The following is a 22,309-nucleotide window of genomic DNA, read 5'->3' on the forward strand; positions in this document are numbered from 1 at the left end:
AGGATGTCATTCCTAGATTAAAAAGAGGTTGTAGAATTGATTCAGCACCACCATATGCTGAGATGTAACTATGCTGTCAAGAAAACTGAAGTAACTTGTACTGGCTACCTTGAGAGAACTCCTGATACTCTTCCATTCGCCAGTTCAAGGGCATCTGGAATAGAGAAATGCGTACAAGATCCTTCCAGTTGGGCACCATCCAGTCTTAAACTTTATTGTAGGAGCTCATCCTCTAATTTACTGCCTCCTAGCAATGTGAGAGTACCTTCAGCTCACAGATTATAGTAGTTCAAGTTCACTTACTACCATCTAGAAAGCATTGACTAGTGAACAATGTGCTATTCATGAACATTTGTATAGAAAATGTTGATTAAGAGCAAAGGAAAAAAAAATTATAATTTACATATAAGAAGGAAGTGGTTGTGCTGAAGAGAGTGTGAGGAGGGTTCACTAGGATGTAACCTGGACTGGTGCATTTTAGTTATGGGGAAAGATTGGATAAGCTCAACTTGTTTTCCCTGGAGTGAAGGAGACTGGATGGCCTGGAAAAGGTATATAAACACTATAAGAAAGATGGATAATCAAAGTTTTTTTTTACCCATGATAGGGGAATTTAAACAAAAAACATGAGGCCACAGATTTAAGGTGAAAAGAAAGAGTTTAAAAGCAAATCTGATGGTCAAGTTTATTTGCACATTGGTTGATAATCTGAAATACAATGCCAGTGATGGTGGAATTGGATGTAATCATATACAAGAGACATTTATATAGGTATTTGAATAGGCAAGGCATAAAAGGATATGGACCTAATGCAGGTAAATTAACTAGTTCAAATGGGTGGGTTAGCATGGGAATTGTGGTCTGAAGGGCCCATTTTTCTGACTCTGATTTTTCTCTTCTATACCCTGCTATCATAACACTTTTTTTCTATGTGGAAAGTACTAACTGGGAATCAAATTTAGTTCATCAGGATGATGCAATCTTACCAGAATTGCTATCTAGCAAAATTCTCATTACCAATGTTAACCGAAACCAATCTGTCTTAATGAAGCTTGCTGATTTTGTTTTTCTAATTTTCTTTCTCCCCATGTTTAGTCCTTGCATACATGCAGTTTGTGGAAGATTATTCTGAGCCACAGCCTCACGTTTTTTATCAGACACCACAGAATGAACATATATATGAGCAGCGAAACAAACGGTTTCAGGAAGTCTATGGATTCAATGACTCCTTCAGCAGCACTGATTCATCACTAGAGATTCTGCCTCCTCCGGCTCTGCCACCCAAACAAAGACAACTGGTGAGTCTGACTTTAGTTTTGCCTGCATATCTCAAGGCTCAGATACACAGCTTGTAATTCTGACCTTTTGGGAAGTGACAGGATGGAAGTGTGGTGAGTGGATGGGGAGTGTAACTAGAAGGTTATTACCAAAGTGATAAGATGGTTATTTTCCATTGGAAAAGCTTGACACACCTCTGGAATAGCCCATTTTGTTTTTGTTTATTTTATGATGTTGGATGGATAGGATCTGAATTCGCAATGTATTTTGATTTTCACAGTAATTTCTTGCGTGTTGATTCTTAATATTTTTGTAAAATGGATTTCAGATTTTTCAAATTACTTTAAATCATATGTTCAGATATATGATCATTGAAAATAAAATTTTAAACACAGCAATTGTAACTTAATGTGCAATATATTTAATTTTTTTAAAAAGTCTTTATTACTTAAATGCTTTTTAGTGCAGTTTAAAAAATTATTTTGTTGTGTTCATTTGAAGGGAAGGTCCTTCTTGGTCTTTGGATATTTTATTTTTGATTCAGACTTAAGGTTGTACTTGATCACTTATTTTTCTGACCACCAATTTACATTTAGGGTAAATATTTCTAGGTAGGAAGAGAAAAATCTCTTGATTTTGCTTGATCGAGCAACTGAACACTGGAACTTTAGAATAAAAGTGATTATTGCATTTGAAGATCCATGTTTAACACTTTGACTTATTTCACTTAATCAGACCTTGTATGTATTGACTCTAACACAGAAAATAAAATTTAGCTCTTGGTTTATTAAATTGGTTATTGAAAACCTACAAAAAACAAAATTATGATCAATTCAGCTGCTGACTTTCATAGCACATAACTTGATGTTAATTTCTGCAGCTCATTCATCACTTCAAAGGTTAGAGACAAATTGATGCTTCGTAGTGAATTAGCTATATGATCTGAAGTGATTTCATATCCATTGAATACTGGCAATAAAACAGGCAGTTTGCAAAAGAAGGTGCAAAGGAAAGCTTAAATTCATTTAAGCAGCATTGTCTTGCATTTAAATGTATTTCTTTTATGTCTTGTTAGTTGGGTTGTTCATTTAGGAAGTGCTTTCCTTTAATTTTTATTTCTGACTTTAAGGTGCAGGTATATCATTGCATTTCTTATGATTTGTAATATAAATCTCACCCACATAAACTCTGAGGACTTGATCTGTGGTCTTGCTTTTCAGAGGAAGTAACATACAAGTACATACAGCTGTTCCTGTATACTGTAAATAATGTTGAGCATCATATTTATGTCTAAATATTTATTTGCTAAGTGCATCAATTTAAATACATGTTTCCTTCCAGGTCTTTTTTTTTTTTTTAGCATACTAGGGTATTTTTTAACTGTTTGCCAGAATCTTTCAATACTTCATTCTTCACAAATCAAAATTTGGTACAGCATGGTAAATATGTCTGGATCTTTTTCTTGGGCTATTACGATAAAGCATTGGACTAAACCAAGTTTAACTGACGTGTTTTGATGCTGCCAAAGCAATATTCTTGAGTGCATTTAGAGTTATGCCAGTACTACTGATTTTGTAAATTTGATACAAGAATTAGTTTAGACTTGATCTTGCAAACTATATCCATAACACATTACACGACTGTTGTAATTAAGATTGACAAAGACAGCTTGTAGGTCAAATTCATGCCTTGTTAAAGCCATGTGGTAAATAATTGTTAAGTTTGGTATAGGTATTTACTTTATTTTGCCATATAATGACACATAACAAGGATTCCTTTTGGACTGTAGATAATGTGTAAGATTTTCCTTACCCTAAATCAGTGTTATTTGAAGTATAAATTGGATTTGTTGGTATCCTTTGCATTGAGTTTCCTTTGCACCTTCAGAGACTAATGCTACTGATTTATGGAGGAATTTTTGACATTTTGAAGTTGTAATTTGAAAAGTTAATGTTGATATTTAATCACTCCTTCACGATTTTTTTTCATAATGTACATTTCAGGTCTTGTTAAATTTCAGCTCTTAATTTCTTTTTAATGCTACTTATTTAATGTACCAGGAATCAAACCACTGTCTGTAAATATGGCATTTGAATTCTTAGGTTAAAATTAATTTTTGCAATTAATTGTGGTGCTGTGGTTTACTTTTTTTGAACCATGGTGCATATTTTCACTAACAATTTCCTTTCTTCAGAAGACAAGGTCTAAATTTCTTGTATAGAAAGCAGTATTGTGCATGCCCTCATCAAGCAGAAGCATTTAAATAGGTTGATTCTACCATAGCAAGGACCCCGTTCTGAAATAATACTGGTATTGTATTCTTAAAGTGATGTAGCCAAAATGATCAACCCTAACAAGTTTACAATACAGCTGATAATGCTCACTAAGTGAAAGGTTAGTATGCTAGTTTTGGGAAACATCCAGATTAGAGCAAAGAGGCATGATTTCTGGCTAAACATCTATTTTTTCCCCCTGGGAAGGTCAACCTTTTGAATGCTGACATTGTGATTTCCATTTTAAAGAGATGTTATGTAAAACCTTTTGGAAATCTTGTTTTTTTTTCATTATATTGTATTCAGTCAAGCCAGTGTTTGATTTGAAACAAGAAACCAATGCACCATCCAAATTGATTATTGTAAATCTTTAAATTTCTGAAGAAATTTAAGGCATTAAGATCTAAAGCCTGTATATCTTCAAAAGTAACTCTATAGGGGAACATTACTATTAGGCTTTAACCACCTTGCAAGCACACGTCACACTGGTAAGCTTTAAGTTACTAGTTTAGTCAGGATGTAGAATGTGGAACAGTATAGCACAGGAATAGGCCTTTGGCCCACTATCCTTCTGCTAGCCCTGATACCAAATGAAATCATCTGCCTGATTGTGATCTATATATCTCTATTCTTTTAATGTTCAAGTGCCTGTCTAAATGCCTCTTAAATGCCACTGTTTTGCCTGCTTTCCCATCATACCTGGCAGCACACCCAAAGCACTAGCTGTATTTTTTAAAAGAAAATTTCTTCTACACATCTCCCTTAAACATGCCCATACCTTAAAGCTATACCCTCTTGTTTTTGATATTTCTACCTTGGGAAAGAGACTCTGACTATCTACTCTATCCCTGTCTCTCATAATTTTATAAATTTTTCAAGTTGCCCCTTGGCCACAGTATCTTATTATTCATTTGAGGATTGTCATTATTTTTGGCTGTGTAGAACGAATCTTAGAGCCAATGGTATGCAGATGCTCAAGGTTCCGAAAAAGGAAAAGAACAAGAAGTGGTTATTCAGTCATCAGAAATTCTTCCAGACACACCTGGGCAGAGTTCAGTGAAGCTGTTCTCCTTGGAGAAGAAAACATTAAGGAGAAGTTTATTAACATTCAAACTTGTGAGGGGTTTGGATACAGTTAGTGGTGGAGTAGGGTCCACAGACCCCTCGGATAATGGTAGGGGCCCATGGCTGTAAAAGGTTGGGAACTCCTGATATAGAGACTCTCTGATGGTAACCCAAGGACATGGATATCAGGTGACTGGTAAACAAATTAGAACAAAGGAAAATTTCTTCTAAAGCAATCTAAGACTTGTTGCCTGAAAGGGAAGTGATAACAGAGGTAGTGGTAACATTCAAAAGGAATTGGATGTAAAGCTTTTGCAAAGCATCAGGGAAGAGGAGGAGTATTAAGGTTACTGGAACTGAATTAGCACATTTTCAATATACTGACAGTAGACATCCTTCTGGCTCTGGAATTCATTTCTAATGCTGAAGAGTCATAACTTGTAGATTTTTGATTCATATCAGGATGGAGTCTGCCAAGAATGAGTAACTAACTTCAAATGATTAGAAAGATTTTACTGAAATCTTCTGTCAGCTTATAGGACATTAAAGAAATCTAGCCAGCAGTACATAAAAGCAGTAAGTCCATTGGGAACAACTTTCTTTCAAATCAAGATAACATACAAATCAAAAGAACGTGGCTAGATTCTGTATTACTGGTGCTGTTTTACGGTCATATTTTGTTTGGAATTCATTGGTGTCACTTTGAATGTTGATTATTTTATCAGTAAATTCTGTTTGGATGAAGCATTGAGTTCCTGATCCCTTGAACTGTCTAGTGATGGTTCCTATACAAAGATATTACATGTCAAGTGTATTGAACAGTTTAAATAGAAATTTGAGAATTCAAATAATTTTAAACTTTGCACTGGCTTATTCAAGTTGTTGATTGGAAAAAAATGAAAGCGATACCCATGTCATTTTAACATAAACACATTTATGCTTTTCGGTTTTTTTTGTTGGTTAAACCCAAGGGTGGAATATATTTTAAATGTTGATTAAAGAAATGCTGCCAGAACTGCTTCTAGTGGGTGAGAATGGCAAAATATGCAACTGATTATTAAAACAACACATTAAAATAACTTAATTACTTAATATTTGAATGAACAATTGTGTTTTCAGAATGAAATTTGCAAGGTGGGAAGGTATGCTACAAAGATGAAGCCAAACATAAAACAATTTCAACTGATAAATCTCCATGTAGGAAGGGGACCTGGGTGTTGAGGAAGGGAAATGTTAAAATATCAACTGTAAACTGAATGAATTCTATGAATCCTGCAGCCAGAGACCTACAGACCAACATGTGTGGCATTCAGTAGAATCATTGCAGATAAGAAAAGCAGAATATAATTTAAATCTGTATAAATGTGTGAGGTTTTTAGCTGCTATAATTTACTACATAATAGCCTTCAAATTGCAGTTTTTTTCTCTTTGCTATTGACTGTTTCTACCTCTGTCTCCTGTTTCTCTTTTCTCTTCCCCATGCAGGCATCCTATGCTGCTGCATCATCTTCTTCCTATTCTTCATCCTCCTCATTCTCCTCCTCATTTTCTTTGTCGTCCTCCTCTTTCTATCTTCAGCAGTCGAAAGCCCTTGTCCTGCCTGAGGACGCCAATACTGCTACCAGTATCAGCATGTCCGTCTCCAATTCCTTCCTGAGTCGTCACAACTCCTTATCTTCATCTTCGGTGAGTGTGCTGACTAAAGCTTGTGCCTTATGATCTGCTGTCTGTATGTGTTCTTCAGCTGCTTTAGCTAATCAAAATGGAAGAGTCTGACTTGGTTGTAATAGTTAGGCTTATCAAAACAAAAGTACACTGCATTGATTTGCAGTTTTATTGCTTAATTTAAGATAATCAAGAGTTGTATTGCATTTTCTGAATTGTAGATGGCTAATTAAATCTGTGGGAAGACAAGCCATAGAAGATGAGTCTTGCACAATCATTACTATACAAAATTATTATTCCATCGAGTTGTCTCTCAGAAAGTTCGCTTTCTTTATTTAGGATGCAGTCTTTTGAAAGCTGCAGAGCTTTTTATTGTATGCAAGAAATGTGTGGCCAAAGTGATCAAAGATTCCTCTAATAATACCAGCTATATGCTATATGTTTTATATGAAGTAAATTTGTATTTCAAGAGAGCCTTAAACTATGTGTTGATTTTGTGGGTATTGTGGTTGCAGTACCTAGAAGAGGAGCGAATTTCACCAGCTTTGATGTATTTTCCTTTCAAATATTGGTTCATGTTAGCTTTACTATCCATTTTCAGGATGAGAACTCAATAAGAATATGCATCTTTTGTTCAGCTCTTGTTATTTATGGAATGCTCTTACATTTTTGCAGATTAATCATTTGTAATTCATATTTTGTTGTAGATCCCTGTGAGAATATGGAAGTTGCACCATCTCTGCATTTTTATTTTGTATATGCTTTAATTCTTGTTAAATTACATTGTATCTTTTTCACTGAAAACAAAATTGCATCAAATCTGTCTAATTTGTGAATATCAACACAGTAGGCGATGGTGGGAGAAGGGAAATGACAGTGAAAATCTACACTCTTTTGCAGACTGCAATATATATGGATCAATTCCAAAGCATGACTCGTTGCCTCGTTCTGTAATGTGTATGATGTATAAGAGAGAAAAAAATAATTTTTTTTTTTTTTGCAGCTCTTATGAAATTTTCCAAAGCATTACTGCATATTATTTCTGCGGTGTTTGATTACCACTGCCTGTAAATTCATCTGATTAATCAGTTATTAGTGCCCTATATAACTGAAGCATAATCTCTGCGATTTTGCATTCCATTCCTCACACAATAACATTTTGTACCATTATACTAGCCTTAGGTGAAATGTGATTAAGGACATCCAAATCCTTCTGCATCTTGAACCTCTGAAAACTCACTTCAGAGTAACACTCACAAAATGCTGGAGGAACTCAGCAGGTGAGGCAGCATCTATGGAAAGGAATAAATAGTCGACATTTCAGGCCAAGACACCATCAGGACTGGGCCCGAAACATTAACTGTTCATTCATTTCCATACATGCTGTCTCACCTGCTGAGTTCCTCCATCATTTTATATGTGTTACTCTGGATTTCCAGTATCTGCAGAATCTCTTGTGTTTATGGCCTCATTATTCAGGTAATGTTTTGTATTTCTGCAATGTTGGACAGTTTTGCAATTTCCCATATTCTCTCTTTGCCAGATTTTTGCCAACACATTAATTCTTGAATCTAGCTTCTGTTTTCTTCACCTTTTACTTCCGTACTTAGCTTTGTGTCATTACTAAATGTAGCAATCAACCTTCAGCCCCTTCATCCAAGATAAATTCACAATGCCATCACTCCTGAGTTGAGTAATGCATATTGTATTGAGGCAGTAATTAACAGCATGTTTTATTTGTGTGATTTATGGTTTGTTCTTGTCACAGTTAATGATGCTTTTAAAGGATTCCAGCTTATTGATGCCTGTTTCTCCTGATTTTTAAAAATTTTTCCATTTGAATTGATGCCTTGTCATCAACTGTTATAGGGAATGCTATATTTGAGTAATATTATAAATATATTGTTTGATTAAGCATTCTTTGTTCACATAACTATTGTGCATTATATGTAAAAGTATGTGTATAGCATACATCATCATGCCTCCACATGATATATGCATGCCTTGCTTAAAGTAAAAACGAAATTAAGCACACACATTTCCCAGCTTTTTTTCTTTCAATTTGTTTTAAGTTTTGAAGTTGCAAAATACAACAGTGGCAATGAGGAAGCTTTAAATGAATCCAAGACGACCGCCTTACTGTTCAGTTTTTTTTAAAAAAACGCGTAGCAAGATGTTGGCGTTTAAAAAAGCGCAGTGATATGTTCAAGTTTTTTTTTAAAAGTGTGACTCATTTGTTACTTTGTAAGGGGATGAGAAAGATGGTCAAGTTCAAAAGGCAGGAAACGGATGAATTCACAGCTTCATAAATCACCAGTACAAGGTGATAATCATGAATTTAAAATGAAAGCAGAAATGGCTAGCTACATCAGAAACATAGATGGGTTCAATTTCACAAAGATAACTGGATGTTGAATACTGAGCAAATTGGGCAGTATTTTGAAGGAAATGAAATAGCCAATGAAAAGCAAGTGCCAGTTTTGCTGAGTGCATTGCGTGGAAAAGCATAGTTTGCTTAGAAGTTTAACTGCTCTAACTAAATCAAATGATATGACCTCTACTGATATTGTAAAGAAATGCGGGAGCATTTAGAGACTAAACCATTGTTGATTGCAGAAGGCTTTAGGTTTCATTAGTGGAATCAAAGGAAGGAGTGCCATTTCAGCTTATGTGGCTGAATTGAAGATATTGTCTAAACATTTCCAGTTCACTGATGGGCATAATGATGCCCTGGGAGATCACTTAGTTTGTCTAATCTTACAAAAAAGCATTCAAAAATGGATCCTAACTAAAGCACAACTTACATTTAAAGGAGCAGTTGAAATAGTTGCATCATTGGAAACAGCAGATAGAAATGCAATTGAGTTGCTGTCAGAAATAAAAGTCAGTGTGAACACCATTGCAACATATGAACAGAAGCAGGTCTGGCCGAATAAATTGTGTTACCATTGTGGCAGGGCTCACGTAAATGACAAATTAATTAAATTAATTAATTAAAAAGGAATTAGACACTGGCTCGGCTGTTTCAGTAACTCCACAAAATAAATCTGAACAGCATTTCAAAGATACTGAACTGAAGCTTGCAGATATCCAACTAAGAACTTATACTGGAGAAAAGATAATGTGGGAATGACTTTCATAACAGTGAAATACAAGAACCAACACACCACATTGGGTTTGTATGTGGCAAAAACAGGAGGACCAGCATTGTAATGTGAAAAAGACTAAGGAGCTGGTGGTAGACCTGGGGAGGGCTAAGGTACCGGTGACCCCTGTTTCCATCCAGGGAGTCAGTGTGGACATGGTGGAGGATTACAAATACCTGGGGATACGAATTGACAATAAACTGGACTGGTCAAAGAACACTGAGGCTGTCTACAAGAAGGGTCAGAGCCGTCTCTATTTCCTGAGGAGACTGAGGTCCTTTAACATCTGTTGGACGATGCTGAGGATGTTCTATAAGTCTGTGGTGGCCAGTGCTATCCTGTTTGCTGTTGTGTGCTGGGGCAGCAGGCTGAGGGTAGCAGAGATCAACAGAATCAACAATCTCATTCGTAAGGCCAGTGATGTTGTGGGGATGGAACTAGACTCTCTGACGGTGGTGTCTGAAAAGAGGATGCTGTCCAAGTTGCATGCCTTCTTGGACAATGTCTCCCATCCACTACATAATGTACTGGTTGGGCACAGGAGTACATTCAGCCAGAGACTCATTCCACCGAGATGCAACACAGAGCGTCATAGGAAGTCATTCCTGCCTGTGGCCATCAAACTTTACAACTCCTCCCTTGGAGGGTCAGACACCCTGAGCCAATAGGCTGATCCTGGACATTTCCTGGCATAATTTACATATTACTATTTAATTATTGATGGTTTTACTACTATATAATTATTTATGGTGCAACTGTAATGAAAACCAATTTCCCTCGGGATCAATAAAGTATGACTATGACTGTGAGTGATTAAGACAACTGCAACATGAGGAAATCTGCAGATGCTGGAAATTCAAGCGACACACACAAAATGCTGATGGAACACAGCAGGCCAGGCAGCATTTATAGGAAGAAGTACAGTCGACGTTTCAGGCCGAGACCCTTTGTCCGGACTAACTGAAAGAAGAGATAGTAAGAGATTTAAAAGTGGGAGAGGGAGGGGGAGATCTGAAATGATAGGAGAAGATGGGAGGGTGAGGGATGAAACTAAGAGCTGGAAGGTTGATTGGCAAAAGGGATACAAGGCTGGAAAAGGGAGAGGATCATGGGCCGGGAGGCCAAGGGAGAGAGAAAGGGGGAGGGGAGCACCAGAGGAAGATGGAGAGCAGGTAAGGAGTTATTGTGAGAGGGACAGGGAGAGAAAAAAAGGGGGGAAATAATAAATAAATAAATAAATAAATAAATAAGGGATGGGTTGAGAAGGGGAGGAGGGGCATTAACAGAAGTTAGAGAAGTCAATGTTCATACCTTCAGGTTGGAGGCGACCCAGACGGAATATAAGGTGTTGTTCCTCCAACCTGAGCGTGGCTTCATCTTGACAGTAGCGGAGGCCGTGGATAGACATATCAGAATGGGAATGGGATGTGGAATTAAAATGTGTGGCCACTGGGAGATCCTGCTTTCTCTGGCGGACAGAGTGTAGGTGTTCAGCGAAACTGTCTCCCAGTCTGCTTTGGGTCTCACCAATATATAGAAGGCTGCACCGGGAGCACCGGACGCAGTATATCACACCAGCCAATTCACAGGTGAAGTTTCGCCTCACCTGGAGGGACTGTCTGGGGCCTTGAATGCTGGTGAGGGAGGAAGTGTAAGGGCATGTGTAGCAGTTGTTCCGCTTACAAGGATAAGTGCCGGGTGCTCTTACACTTCCTCTCTCACCACCATTCAAGGCCTCAGACAGTCCCTCCAGGTGAGGCGACACTTCACCTGTGAGTCGGCTGGGGTGATATACCGCTCCCAGTGCAGCCTTCTATATATTGATGAGACCCGACACAGACTGAGAGACAGTTTCGCTGAACACCTACGCTCTGTCCATCAGAGAAAGCAGGACCTCCCAGTGGCCACACATTTTAATTCCACGTCCCTTTCCCATTCTGATATGTCTATCCATGGCCTCCTCTACTGTCAAGATGAAGCCACACTCAGGTTGGAGGAACAACACCTTATATTCCGTCTGGGTAGCCTCCAACCTGATGGCATGAATGTTGACTTCTTTAACTTCTGTTAATGGCCCCCCTCCCCTTCTCACCCCACCCTATTTATTTATTATTTTTTCCCTTTTTTTCTCTCTGTTCTTCTTACAATAACTCCTTGCCTGCTCTCCATCTTCCTCTAGTGCTCCCCTCCCCCTTTCTTTCAACCTTGGCCTCCCGCCCCATGATCCTCTCCCTTCTCCAACCTTGTATTCCTTTTGCCAATCAACTTTCCAGCTGTTAGTTTCATCCCTCCCCCTTCTGTCTTCTCCTATCATTTCAGATCAAATATCTCTTCTTTCAGCGAGTCCTGACGAAGGGTCTCGGCCCAAAATGTCCACCGTAAGACAACTACAACCTGACTGGAGATTCATCCACCATTTGTATGCCACACCTCCTGCAATAGAGTCAACTGAAAGTGAATTAGTAAAGATTCTTCATGATGCCACAGCAATGTTTACGGATGGCACTGGAAAACTCAAACATATCAAGGGTAAAATAGTGTTAAATGAAAGTGTCACACCCAAGTTTTGCAAAGCCCATCCTGTTCCATATACCATCAGTGAATGAAGTAGCCAGTGAGCGAGATCACATGGAGTCTGGAAAAATTCATTCCAAGTTGAGTGGAATTCTTTAAACCAAGCATCATTTATTGTGGTCATACCATTGATGCACAAGGATTACATAAGTGTGCTGAGAATATTCAAACAATAGTTTCTGATGCCCCAAAGCCAAAGGACATGTCACAGTTGTGGTCCTTTTTAGGATTTGTCAATTAGTATAACAGATTCCTGTCAAACCTGGCTACTATGTTCCACCCCTTGAACTCATTACTACAGATTGGAAAGAAATGGCAATGGACAAAGCAGTGTGAGGTGGCTTTTCAAAAGGTAAATGAAATGGCGTCATCAGACACTGCTCACACATTATGATCCACACTGTCCTGTGAAACTTGCCTGTGATACCTCGCCTTATGGTGTAGGTGCACATATGTTACATGTTATTATGAGTGATGGAAGCGAATATCCCATGGCCTTTGCATCACATAGAAACATAGAAAATAGGTGCAGGAGTAGGCCATTCGGCCCTTCGAGCCTGCACCGCCATTCATTATGATCATGGCTGATCATCCAACTCAGAACCCCACCCCAGCCTTCCCTCCATACCCCCTGACCCCCGTAGCCACAAGGGCCATATCTAACTCCCTCTTAAATATAGCCAATAAACTGGCCTCAACTGTTTCCTGTGGCAGAGAATTCCACAGATTCACCACTCTCTGTGTGAAGAAGTTTTTCCTAATCTCGGTCCTAAAAGGCTTCCCCTCTATCCTCAAACTGTGGCCCCTCATTCTGGACTTCCCCAACCTCGGGAATAATCTTCCTGCATCTAGCCTGTCCAATCCCTTCAGGATCTTATACGTTTCAATCAGATCCCCCCTCAATCTTCTAAATTCCAACGAGTACAAGCCCAGTTCATCCAGTCTTTCTTCATATGAAAGTCCTGCCATCCCAGGAATCAATCTGGTGAACCTTCTTTGTACTCCCTCTATGGCAAGGATGTCTTTCCTCAGATTAGGGGACCAAAACTGCACACAATACTCCAGGTGTGGTCTCACCAAGGCCTTGTACAACTGCAGTAGTACCTCCCTGCTCCTGTACTCGAATCCTCTCGCTATAAATGCCAGCATACCATTCGCCTTTTTCACCACCTGCTGTACCTGCATGCCCACTTTCAATGACTGGTGTATAATGACACCCAGGTCTCGTTGCACCTCCCCTTTTCCTAATCGGCCACCATTCAGATAATAATCTGTTTTCCTATTTTTGCCACCAAAGTGGATAACTTCACATTTATCCACATTAAATTGCATCTGCCATGAACTTGCCCACTCACCCAACCTATCCAAGTCACCCTGCATCCTCTTAGCATCCTCCTCACAGGTAACACTGCCACCCAGCTTCGTGTCATCCGCAAACTTGGAGATGCTGCATTTAATTCCCTCATCCAAGTCATTAATATATATTGTAAACAACTGGGGTCTCATCACTGAGCCTTGCGGTACCCCACTAGTCACCGCCTGCCATTCTGAAAAGGTCCCGTTTATTTCCACTCTTTGCTTCCTGTGTGCTAACCAATTCTCCACCCACACCAATACCTTACCCCCAATACCGTGTGCTTTAAGTTTGCACACTAATCTCCTGTGTGGGACCTTGTCAAAAGCCTCTTGAAAATCCAAATATACCACATCCACTGGTTCTCCCCTATCCACTCTACTAGTTACATCCTCAAAAAATTCTGAGATTCGTCAGACGTGATTTTCCTTTCACAAATCCATGCTGACTTTGTCCGATCATTTCACCACTTTCCAAATGTGCTGTTATCACATCCTTGATAACTGACTCCAGCAGTTTCCCCACCACCAACGTTAGGCTAACCGGTCTATAATTCCCCGGTTTCTCTCTCCCTCCTTTTTTAAAAAGTGGAGTTACATTAGCCACCCTCCAATCCTCAGGAACTAGTCCAGAATCTAACGAGTTTTGAAAAATTATCACTAATGCATCTACTATTTCTTGGGCTACTTCCTTAAGCACTCTAGGATGCAGACCATCTGGCCCTGGGGATTTATCTGCCTTCAATCCCTTCAATTTACCTAACACCACTTCCCTACTAACATGTATTTCGCTCAGTTCCTCCATCTCACTGGACCCTCTGTCCCCTACTATTTCTGGAAGATTATTTATGTCCTCCTTAGTGAAGACAGAACCAAAGTAATTATTCAATTGGTCTGCCATGTCCTTGCTCCCCATAATCAATTCACCCGTTTCTGTCTGCAGGGGACCTACATTTGTCTTTACCAGTCTTTTCCTTTTTACATATCTATAAAAGCTTTTACAGTCTGTTTTTATGTTCCCTGCCAGTTTTCTCTGATAATCTTTTTTCCCCTTCCTAATTAAGCCCTTTGTCCTCCTCTGCTGAACTCTGAATTTCTCCCAGTCCTCAGGTGAGCCACTTTCTCTGGCTAATTTGTATGCTTCTTCCTTGGAATTGATACTATCCCTAATTTCTCTTGTCAGCCACGGGTGCACTACCTTCCTTGATTTATTCTTTTGCCAAACTGGGATGAACAATTGTTGTAGTTCATCCATGCAACCTTTAAATGCTTGCCATTGCATATCCACCGTCAATCCTTTAAGTGTCATTTGCCAGTCTATCTTAGCTAATTCACGTCTCATACCTTCAAAGTTACCCCTCTTTAAGTTCAGAACCTTTGTTTCTGAATTAACTATGTCACTCTCCATCTTAATGAAGAATTCCACCATATTATGGTCACTCTTACCCAAGGGGCCTCTCATGACAAGATTGCTAATTAACCCTTCCTCACTGCTCAAAACTCAGTCCAGAATAGCCTGCTCTCTAGTTGGTTCCTCGACATGTTGGTTCAAAAAACCATCCCGCATACATTTCAAGAAATCCTCTTCCTCAGCACCTTTATCAATTTGGTTCACCCAATCTACATGTAGATTGAAGTCACCCATTATAACTGCTGTTCCTTTATTGCACACATTTCTAATTTCCTGTTTAATACCATCTCTGACCTCACTACTACTGTTAGGTGGCCTGTACACAACTCCCACCAGCGTCTTCTGCCCCTTAGTGTTACACAGCTCTACCCATATCGATTCCACATCTTCCCGGCTTATGTCCTTCCTTTCTATTGCGTTAATATCTTCTTTAACCAGCAATGCCACCCCACCTCCCCTTCCTTCATGTCTATCCCTCCTGAATATTGAATATCCCTGAACGTTGAGCTCCCATCCCTGGTCACCCTGGAGCCATGTCTCTGTGATCCCAACTATATCATAATCATTAATAACAATCTGCGCTTTCAATTCATCCACCTTATTATGAATGCTCCTTGCATTGACACACAAAGCCTTCAGGCGCTCTTTTACAACTCTCTTAGCCCTTATACAATTATGTTGAAAAGTGGCCCTTTTTAATGCTTGCCCTGGATTTGTCGGCCTGCCACTTTTACTTTTCTCCTTAGCACTTGTTGCTCCTACCCTCACTTTACACCCCTCTGTCTCTCTGCACTGGTTCCCATCCCCCTGTTGTGAACTAACCTCCTCACGCCTAGCCTCTTTAATTTGATTCCCACCCCCCCAATCATTCTAGTTTAAAGTCACCTCAGTAGCCCCCGCTAATCTCCCTGCCAGGATATTGGTCCCCCTAGGATTCAAGTGTAACCCGTCCTTTTTGTACAGGTCATGCCTGCGCCAAAAGAGGTCCCAATGATCACATTCACTTATTGCTGCAGAGAAAAATTACCCACTGATTGACAGAGTCTGATTTGGGGTGTAAAACCTTTCAAACCAGTACTTGTATGGGAGAGAGTTTACCCTTGTTACAAATCATCAACCACTAGTGTCCATTTTCAATCCACAGAAGGTGTTTCACTCACAGCAGCAGCACAAATGCTGAAGATAGGCACTGTTTCTTGGAGGACACAATTACAAGATCGAATTCAAGAGAACAATAAATCATAGAAATGCTGATCGATTGTCCCATTTACCCTTAGAAAAGAAAATAACTGAAAATGTTGCAAAAGAGGGCAATCCTGTTGACATATTCTCCCTAATGCAAATTGAAAGTCTCTCTAATACAACAGAGATGATCTAAAGGGATACCAGAAGAGACCCACACTGTCTCAGGTCTACGTGGCAACCCAAAATGGCTGGAACATGCAGTAGAAATTGCAGTTCCCCAATTTTTTACAAGCGCCAGGATGAACTTGCCCTTGATGGAGATTGTCTTGTGTGGGGATTGAAAGTTGTTGTACCATCCAGGCTGAAACCTGAAACATTGGAGGTGCAATATACTGTCGTGGCTAAAGTGAAAGTGTTGGTTCGAAGTTTTGTCTGGTTACCTGGAATATATCAGCAGATCAAGTGCACTGTTCAGGATGCCAAAGTCCAGAAGAAAGGTATTCAGAGCTGTCAGAACTACTTCCTGCAGTCCCAGAGTAATTTCCAACAACTATCCCGGAAGAGGCCCCAGAACCTGAGATTGTTTATAGCCCCAAGTCTCACCTGCCAAGCAGAGTAAGCACCCTTGTCAGGAAAGATGTTATGCCAAAAGAGTACAAAATCCTCCAAAGTGATTAAATCTTTGTGCCTGAATTGGACAGTTTAAGATTTACTATGCTGTGGATGTCTATATATAGTAGTTCAATTATATTGTATACTGTATGTGTACTGTACTATATTTGCAATATTACTCAAATATTACTGAAATATTAAATACACAACACTCTTCCCTGCTTAGCTATGAATTCCAATTCAATATTTATTTCTCATAGCTAAAATGCTGATAATTAACTTTTTTGAAAATTTTCTGCTCTCTGTGCTGAAGTTTACCAAGTTGGTAATTAAAATTAATTATCTTAAAGATGTAGTAAAGCTACAAATTACCCTTTAACTTGTTACATTTATAAATTTAATTGCATGTACATTTAAGATTTTAATTGATTATTATGGAGTGGTGTGATCATAAGTTACAAATACCTGGAATTGTTGCAGAGAAAGGGCCACTTGAGATTGTTGCTGTATATTTATTCTAAAGTCATGTTTTTAAAAATATTTGTTTTACTTTGTATGAAGGCACCATTTTTACAACATTATATCTTGAACTTTTAATCCTGCCTCAACAATCTAGAAGGTTCCTATTTTTGTCCTTTTCTTGAGCCTCCAGTACATCAAAAAGCGAGTTCTCCATTCTGTTTTGTAATGCTTGAACCACTAGTGATAAATTGCCAAGAGATCATTTTTGCTCTTGTAGTTTCGCGCAATAGCAATTAGGAATTGCTTATGAGGAACTTGAGAATGATCAGGATCCTAAATACAGAGCAATTTTAACGTTCATTGAAACCCTGCTAACTTGGTATGACTAGGCCCAGTTTGATCTGCCTTGGGTAACTAGTAATTATGATTTGTTTAGATATGTATAGATTATAAAATACACCTCCTTTAGATAAGTAGTGTGTAACTGCCAATTAATTTTGGCCCACCAGTAGGCACAGGCACAGATGCAACCTGTTGTTTGTCTTTACATGAATTATTGATTAATTTAATTAGATTTGTCCTGCATTCTTGTTGTTTGTTCTATTTGTCATATGCACATGTATGCACAAGTGCAATGAAAAAGTTAATTGCAACAACCACACTAGAACATAGCAGCATATGAGCATTTGCAATGGAAATTTTTCTAGTCTTTTGTGACTAAAAGTTTACAAAAATCTAGAAAGATAAGAAGGAAGAGATTAACTCCATTGTCAAAAGTAAGTGATTAAATGTAGATCTTTGGGAGATGGTAAATAAGAATGTCATTAAGCCAAAAAGACTAGATCTACAGTACCTTAAAGTTTAATATTTAACAATAAAATTACATTGGGATCTTCTCTGCAATGGGTCAACACAATTAAATTTGTGGGTTACCCAGGAATTGCATGTAACGGATGGAACGGATTGTGTTGGTGCTCTCTTTAATCAGGAGAGGTTTAGTGCTCTAGATCTGATGAAATTTAGACTGCTTGACATCGATTACTTGGCTTATAGCATCATTAAATATTGTGGAGAAAAAGGACTGTCATTGGACAAATAACCGCACAATTTAAAACAAAAACTGCTTTGATGTTTTAGATTTATAATTTATAATCGACTTTCAGCGTTAAAAAAAACAGTATATTGCATGTGTGGCTCATTTCTGCAGTGTATACAGTCGAGATTTTCTGGTGATAAAGTGAAAGTAAGGATGTTTACATTGGCTAATAATTTGGCAGATTTGCTGTGGCTTATTATGTAAGTGAGGAATTAAAGGTATATATCATAATGATATTGGATCTGGTGTTACTTGGATTTACTGATTCAAAGGTTGGAAAGTATGATCTTTTTTACATATAATATTTAGCTTAAAATTGAATTTTTTAAATTTGGAGGTAAAACACAACACAAAATTAGTAAAGTATGCCAATATTTAGTAAAGGAAAACAATATTGAAATTTGCTGGTGCAGCTGAATTTTGCTGTTCTCCAAATCTATTTATAAAAATATAGGGTGAGTATATCCTATATTTTTCATCAATATAATAAGTTATTGGTGGGTTTTCATCCTTGATGGACTATCTTACTGATTCTTTGTACCACATTTTGGGGTAACACACAGATTTGCATTATGGGAGAGCAGGGACACTAAGATTCTTAAATTGGTAATTTTTACATTGACATCGTGGCAGTATCAGTTAGTGTGGATTAATTGCTTGAGTCATTAATTATCACCTTTTAACAACCCCCCCATATCTTCCTTAGACTTAAATGTAGAGAACCTATAGTTGAGTTTATGACAATGAGATTGAAATACGATTACATCCAATAATGTCTAGCTCTTAATAGAGAAGTTTCACCAGCAATCAAAAGCTAAATCATTCATTATAAATAAATTGTTGACTGTTGGGAATATTTGTGATCATTAGTACATTAGATTTCATAAGTTAAATAAAATTTGACACCAGGATAAGTTGGGAGTTTAAATGAGAGGAAGAGGGTGCATCTATGGAAAAGAGTACAGTTGACGTTTCGGGGTGAAACCCTTCAGCAGGACAAGATTGAACACTAAGTTAAGTAAAGCAAGTTCGTACAAGAATATTTCTCAATTTCCTTCCTACACCTTATGGCAAATTTCAATTGAGTTTGTTAGTATGTCCTTTGTTTGCAGGTTTTAGGCAAATGAAACTCTAGCTATGTTCATACTCTGCAACAATCTAAATATAATGCTGACTATGAAATCCTCAATTTAGTGGTTATTTTTTATTTCTCTAGTTCAGCAAAAATGAGCTATATTAATTTAATTTTAATATAGAAATGAAGTGGTTCTCAAGTTATAGCAGTTGCGGACAGTGAAACAGTAGACAAATAGAACTTGTATGGATAAGCAATGGCAAAAGGTTTGAAGAATTTTTTGATATTTTGGGACTCAATTATCCTAAATCAATTCAGGCACTATCTTAAAGCATAAACACTTGCATCTATAGACTTGAATTGTTGTGGTGATCTTCATGTAATGTGGAAAAGATAACTGAAACATTGACAGAAAAATATTAATATCACGGATTAGTCTTTTTAAATGTTACTTTTCACTATTTCTGTCTTGTTTGATCTATATTGCTAACAATAAACCCAAAAGATTAATAGGTGACAGATTTTTTTTTTTAAGTTTTTGAGTGCATGTAGAGTTGCTTATGTTCTTGCTATTGCTGCTACTGCCTACTTCCTACCTTAACTGCTTCCCCTATTCACTTTGCCAAGTTGTCATAAGTTGCGGATATTTCATCAGTATTAGTATCTGATCTTGCTCAGTTTTGTTGAGCAAGTTTAATTAACAGGTTAGACACGTAAAACAAGACAAGAGGACCATACTGTTTAACTGTGCATTAAATAAACTTGTATTTCCTTTAATTCTGTTCAGTAACAAAAAGATACTAAGCTAATTTTCAGAAGAGAATTCTTAGACTAAAGAGAATTGAGGTTTTATTTTTGGCATTACGGATTTTAGTACCATTAAAGATTAGTGTCACCCAATATGAATGCAATTTAATTTGCTTTCAGTTTGAGGTAACTTAATTTGTTTGGATACGGTTGACTACATACAAAGGCAGCTGATTGTCATAATATTTGCTTTCTTCAGAAAGTTTTGGAAAGCAGTTAGATATAATGAATTTTGTTTGCAGTTCTTCGTCAAAGTTTATGATAATAAGCTATTAGGATTGCACTGGTTAAAAACTTGTGTTTTAAGAAAACATTGCGCATCAGCGCAAGACTGGAGTTCACCTGCTACTTGGCTCTCACAGATCTTGCAACCCTTAATTCAATTTGGATTTGTTTACAAATGTCAGAGTTTTCTGTTTTTTTTCCCGGTAATTATATCTGTTATGTGGTGAGTATGAGGTAATAACTTTCTAAATTAGTTTTCTTAATTTGCATCAGATCTTTGGACCTAGGATACCCAAACCTGTGATGTGTATTTATGAACCTATTTTAGTCATTTTCAGTGTCACAGAAGCAGTATTTGCTTTGATAAAATGTTTATTAATTGTTTGCAAAGTTTGAGTCTAAGTAAACATTTGAGCAAATCTTTCACCTTATTTTTAAACACTACTTTTGCTTTAATGTCTCCAAGCAAATTAAATGTTAGTGATGTCTGTGCAAATAAACCATTGTTCTGTATAACATTCAGTATCATATTTGCTGATCTTGACAAAGTAACCTGTCTTTTATTGCTGACCAACACAAATTGAATCAAATGCCGATGAATAAGTTTATTTAATCATCGGGATTGACGCTAGACTGTCATTTGTTGCAGTGGGACCACTTTGAAAGAAAATAACTGCATATAAAGCAATTCATTAGGTTCAGGGCTAGGCTGTAGTATTAATATTATTTCTTAAACTCGTGAAAACTCATTAACCTTCTCCAATTTATTTTCAGTGGTTTATGTTCCCTTGTTGGTCCATGCAAGAATGCCATGTTCTTCTTGGCTAGATAATTTCTTGCCTGATTCAGTAAAAGTAGATATCTTGCGACCACGCACACTAATACAACTGCAACTAGATCCTTTAACTAGCTGAATAACATTGTTAGAACTTTAACATAGTGTTAATATTTTGCTAATAGGACTTTTTATTGGCTTCACTGCCTTTGCTGCTAATTTCCATTTGGCTATTATTTTTTTGTTTTAAAGCATCTGTGTCCGATTCTTTCTCAGCTTCACTGGCTCAATACCATGGATTTGCAGTCTATATCCGTTATAAGGTCATACATGCTCATAGTTATCTTCACAGTGACTCCTTCTGCCCCTTTCTTGTAAGGAAATCCATTCTCACAGTTTCTGCAATTCCATCATACCTTTTTGAATGATATTTTCCACTCCAGATCTTTACAGAAGTTTTCCCTTATCCTCATCCATGGAAGATTTTGATGGAGTTCCATGCCCTGCACTTCTTTCTTTAGACCTCACCCAGCTCCACATTCAAGCGATTATCCTCTTTAATTTTTGTTACCTTCAGTATGAAACTTCCACCAGCACATCTTCCCCTTGCCTTGTATTTTGTATCCAGAGACTTCAAGGTTCATTTTTCTATCTTCTCCAATCCATGGCATCTTCCTGTCTTTCCACCTCAGAATCTATATAACTACAGCTGTGAAGATCCCTGCCTCACCCAGTGACCCTGTGATCTATGTCTTGAAGCCCAGTGGTAGACTGTCGTTAAGGAGGGTGAACCCTCGCAAGGTGGCAGGGCCTGATGGAGTAACTGGTAAGGCTCTGAAAACTTGAGCCAACCAACTGGTGGGAGTATTCAAGGGCATTTCCAGCTTCTCACTGCTACAGGCAGAAGTTCCCACCTACTTCAAAAAGGCATGCTGGTACCTAAGAAGAGTAATGTGAGCCGCCTGAATGGCTATCGCCCAGTAGCACTCACATCTACAGTGATAAAATGCTTTGAGAGGTTGGTCATGCCTAGAATGAATTCCCGCCTCAGCAAGGACCTGGACCCACTGTGATTTTTCTATCATCACAATAGGTCTGCGGCAAGCACAATCTCAATGGCTCTTCAAACGGCCTTAGATCACCCAGACAATACAAACCCCTATGTCAGGATGCTGTTCATTGACTATAGCCCAACGTTTAACACCATCATTCCGCAATCCTAGTTGGATAAGTTACAGAACGTGGGCCTCTGTGCTTCCCTCTGCAATTGGATCCTCAACTTCCTAACTGGAAGACCGCAATCTGTG

General features: G+C 38.1%; 1 protein-coding gene across 7 annotated transcripts in view; it reads left to right on the forward strand.

The window, feature by feature from the left end:
• LOC140186182 (rap guanine nucleotide exchange factor 1-like) overlaps positions 1–22,309 on the forward strand; it is a 177,728-nt gene that overhangs the window by 99,427 nt on the left and 55,992 nt on the right. For 3 of the 7 annotated variants that reach the window (XM_072240117.1, XM_072240118.1, XM_072240120.1), the window contains 2 exons: positions 1,096–1,298; positions 6,102–6,302. In XM_072240117.1, the coding sequence (XP_072096218.1) occupies positions 1,096–1,298; positions 6,102–6,302 (404 nt within the window). The remainder of the gene's footprint in view (positions 1–1,095; positions 1,299–6,101; positions 6,303–22,309) is intronic. The other 4 variants (XM_072240121.1, XM_072240122.1, XM_072240123.1 and 1 more) reach the window with 2 other exon arrangements.

Source organism: Mobula birostris, chromosome 22 (assembly GCF_030028105.1).
Source record: "Mobula birostris isolate sMobBir1 chromosome 22, sMobBir1.hap1, whole genome shotgun sequence".
Taxonomy (NCBI): Eukaryota; Metazoa; Chordata; class Chondrichthyes; order Myliobatiformes; family Myliobatidae; genus Mobula; species Mobula birostris.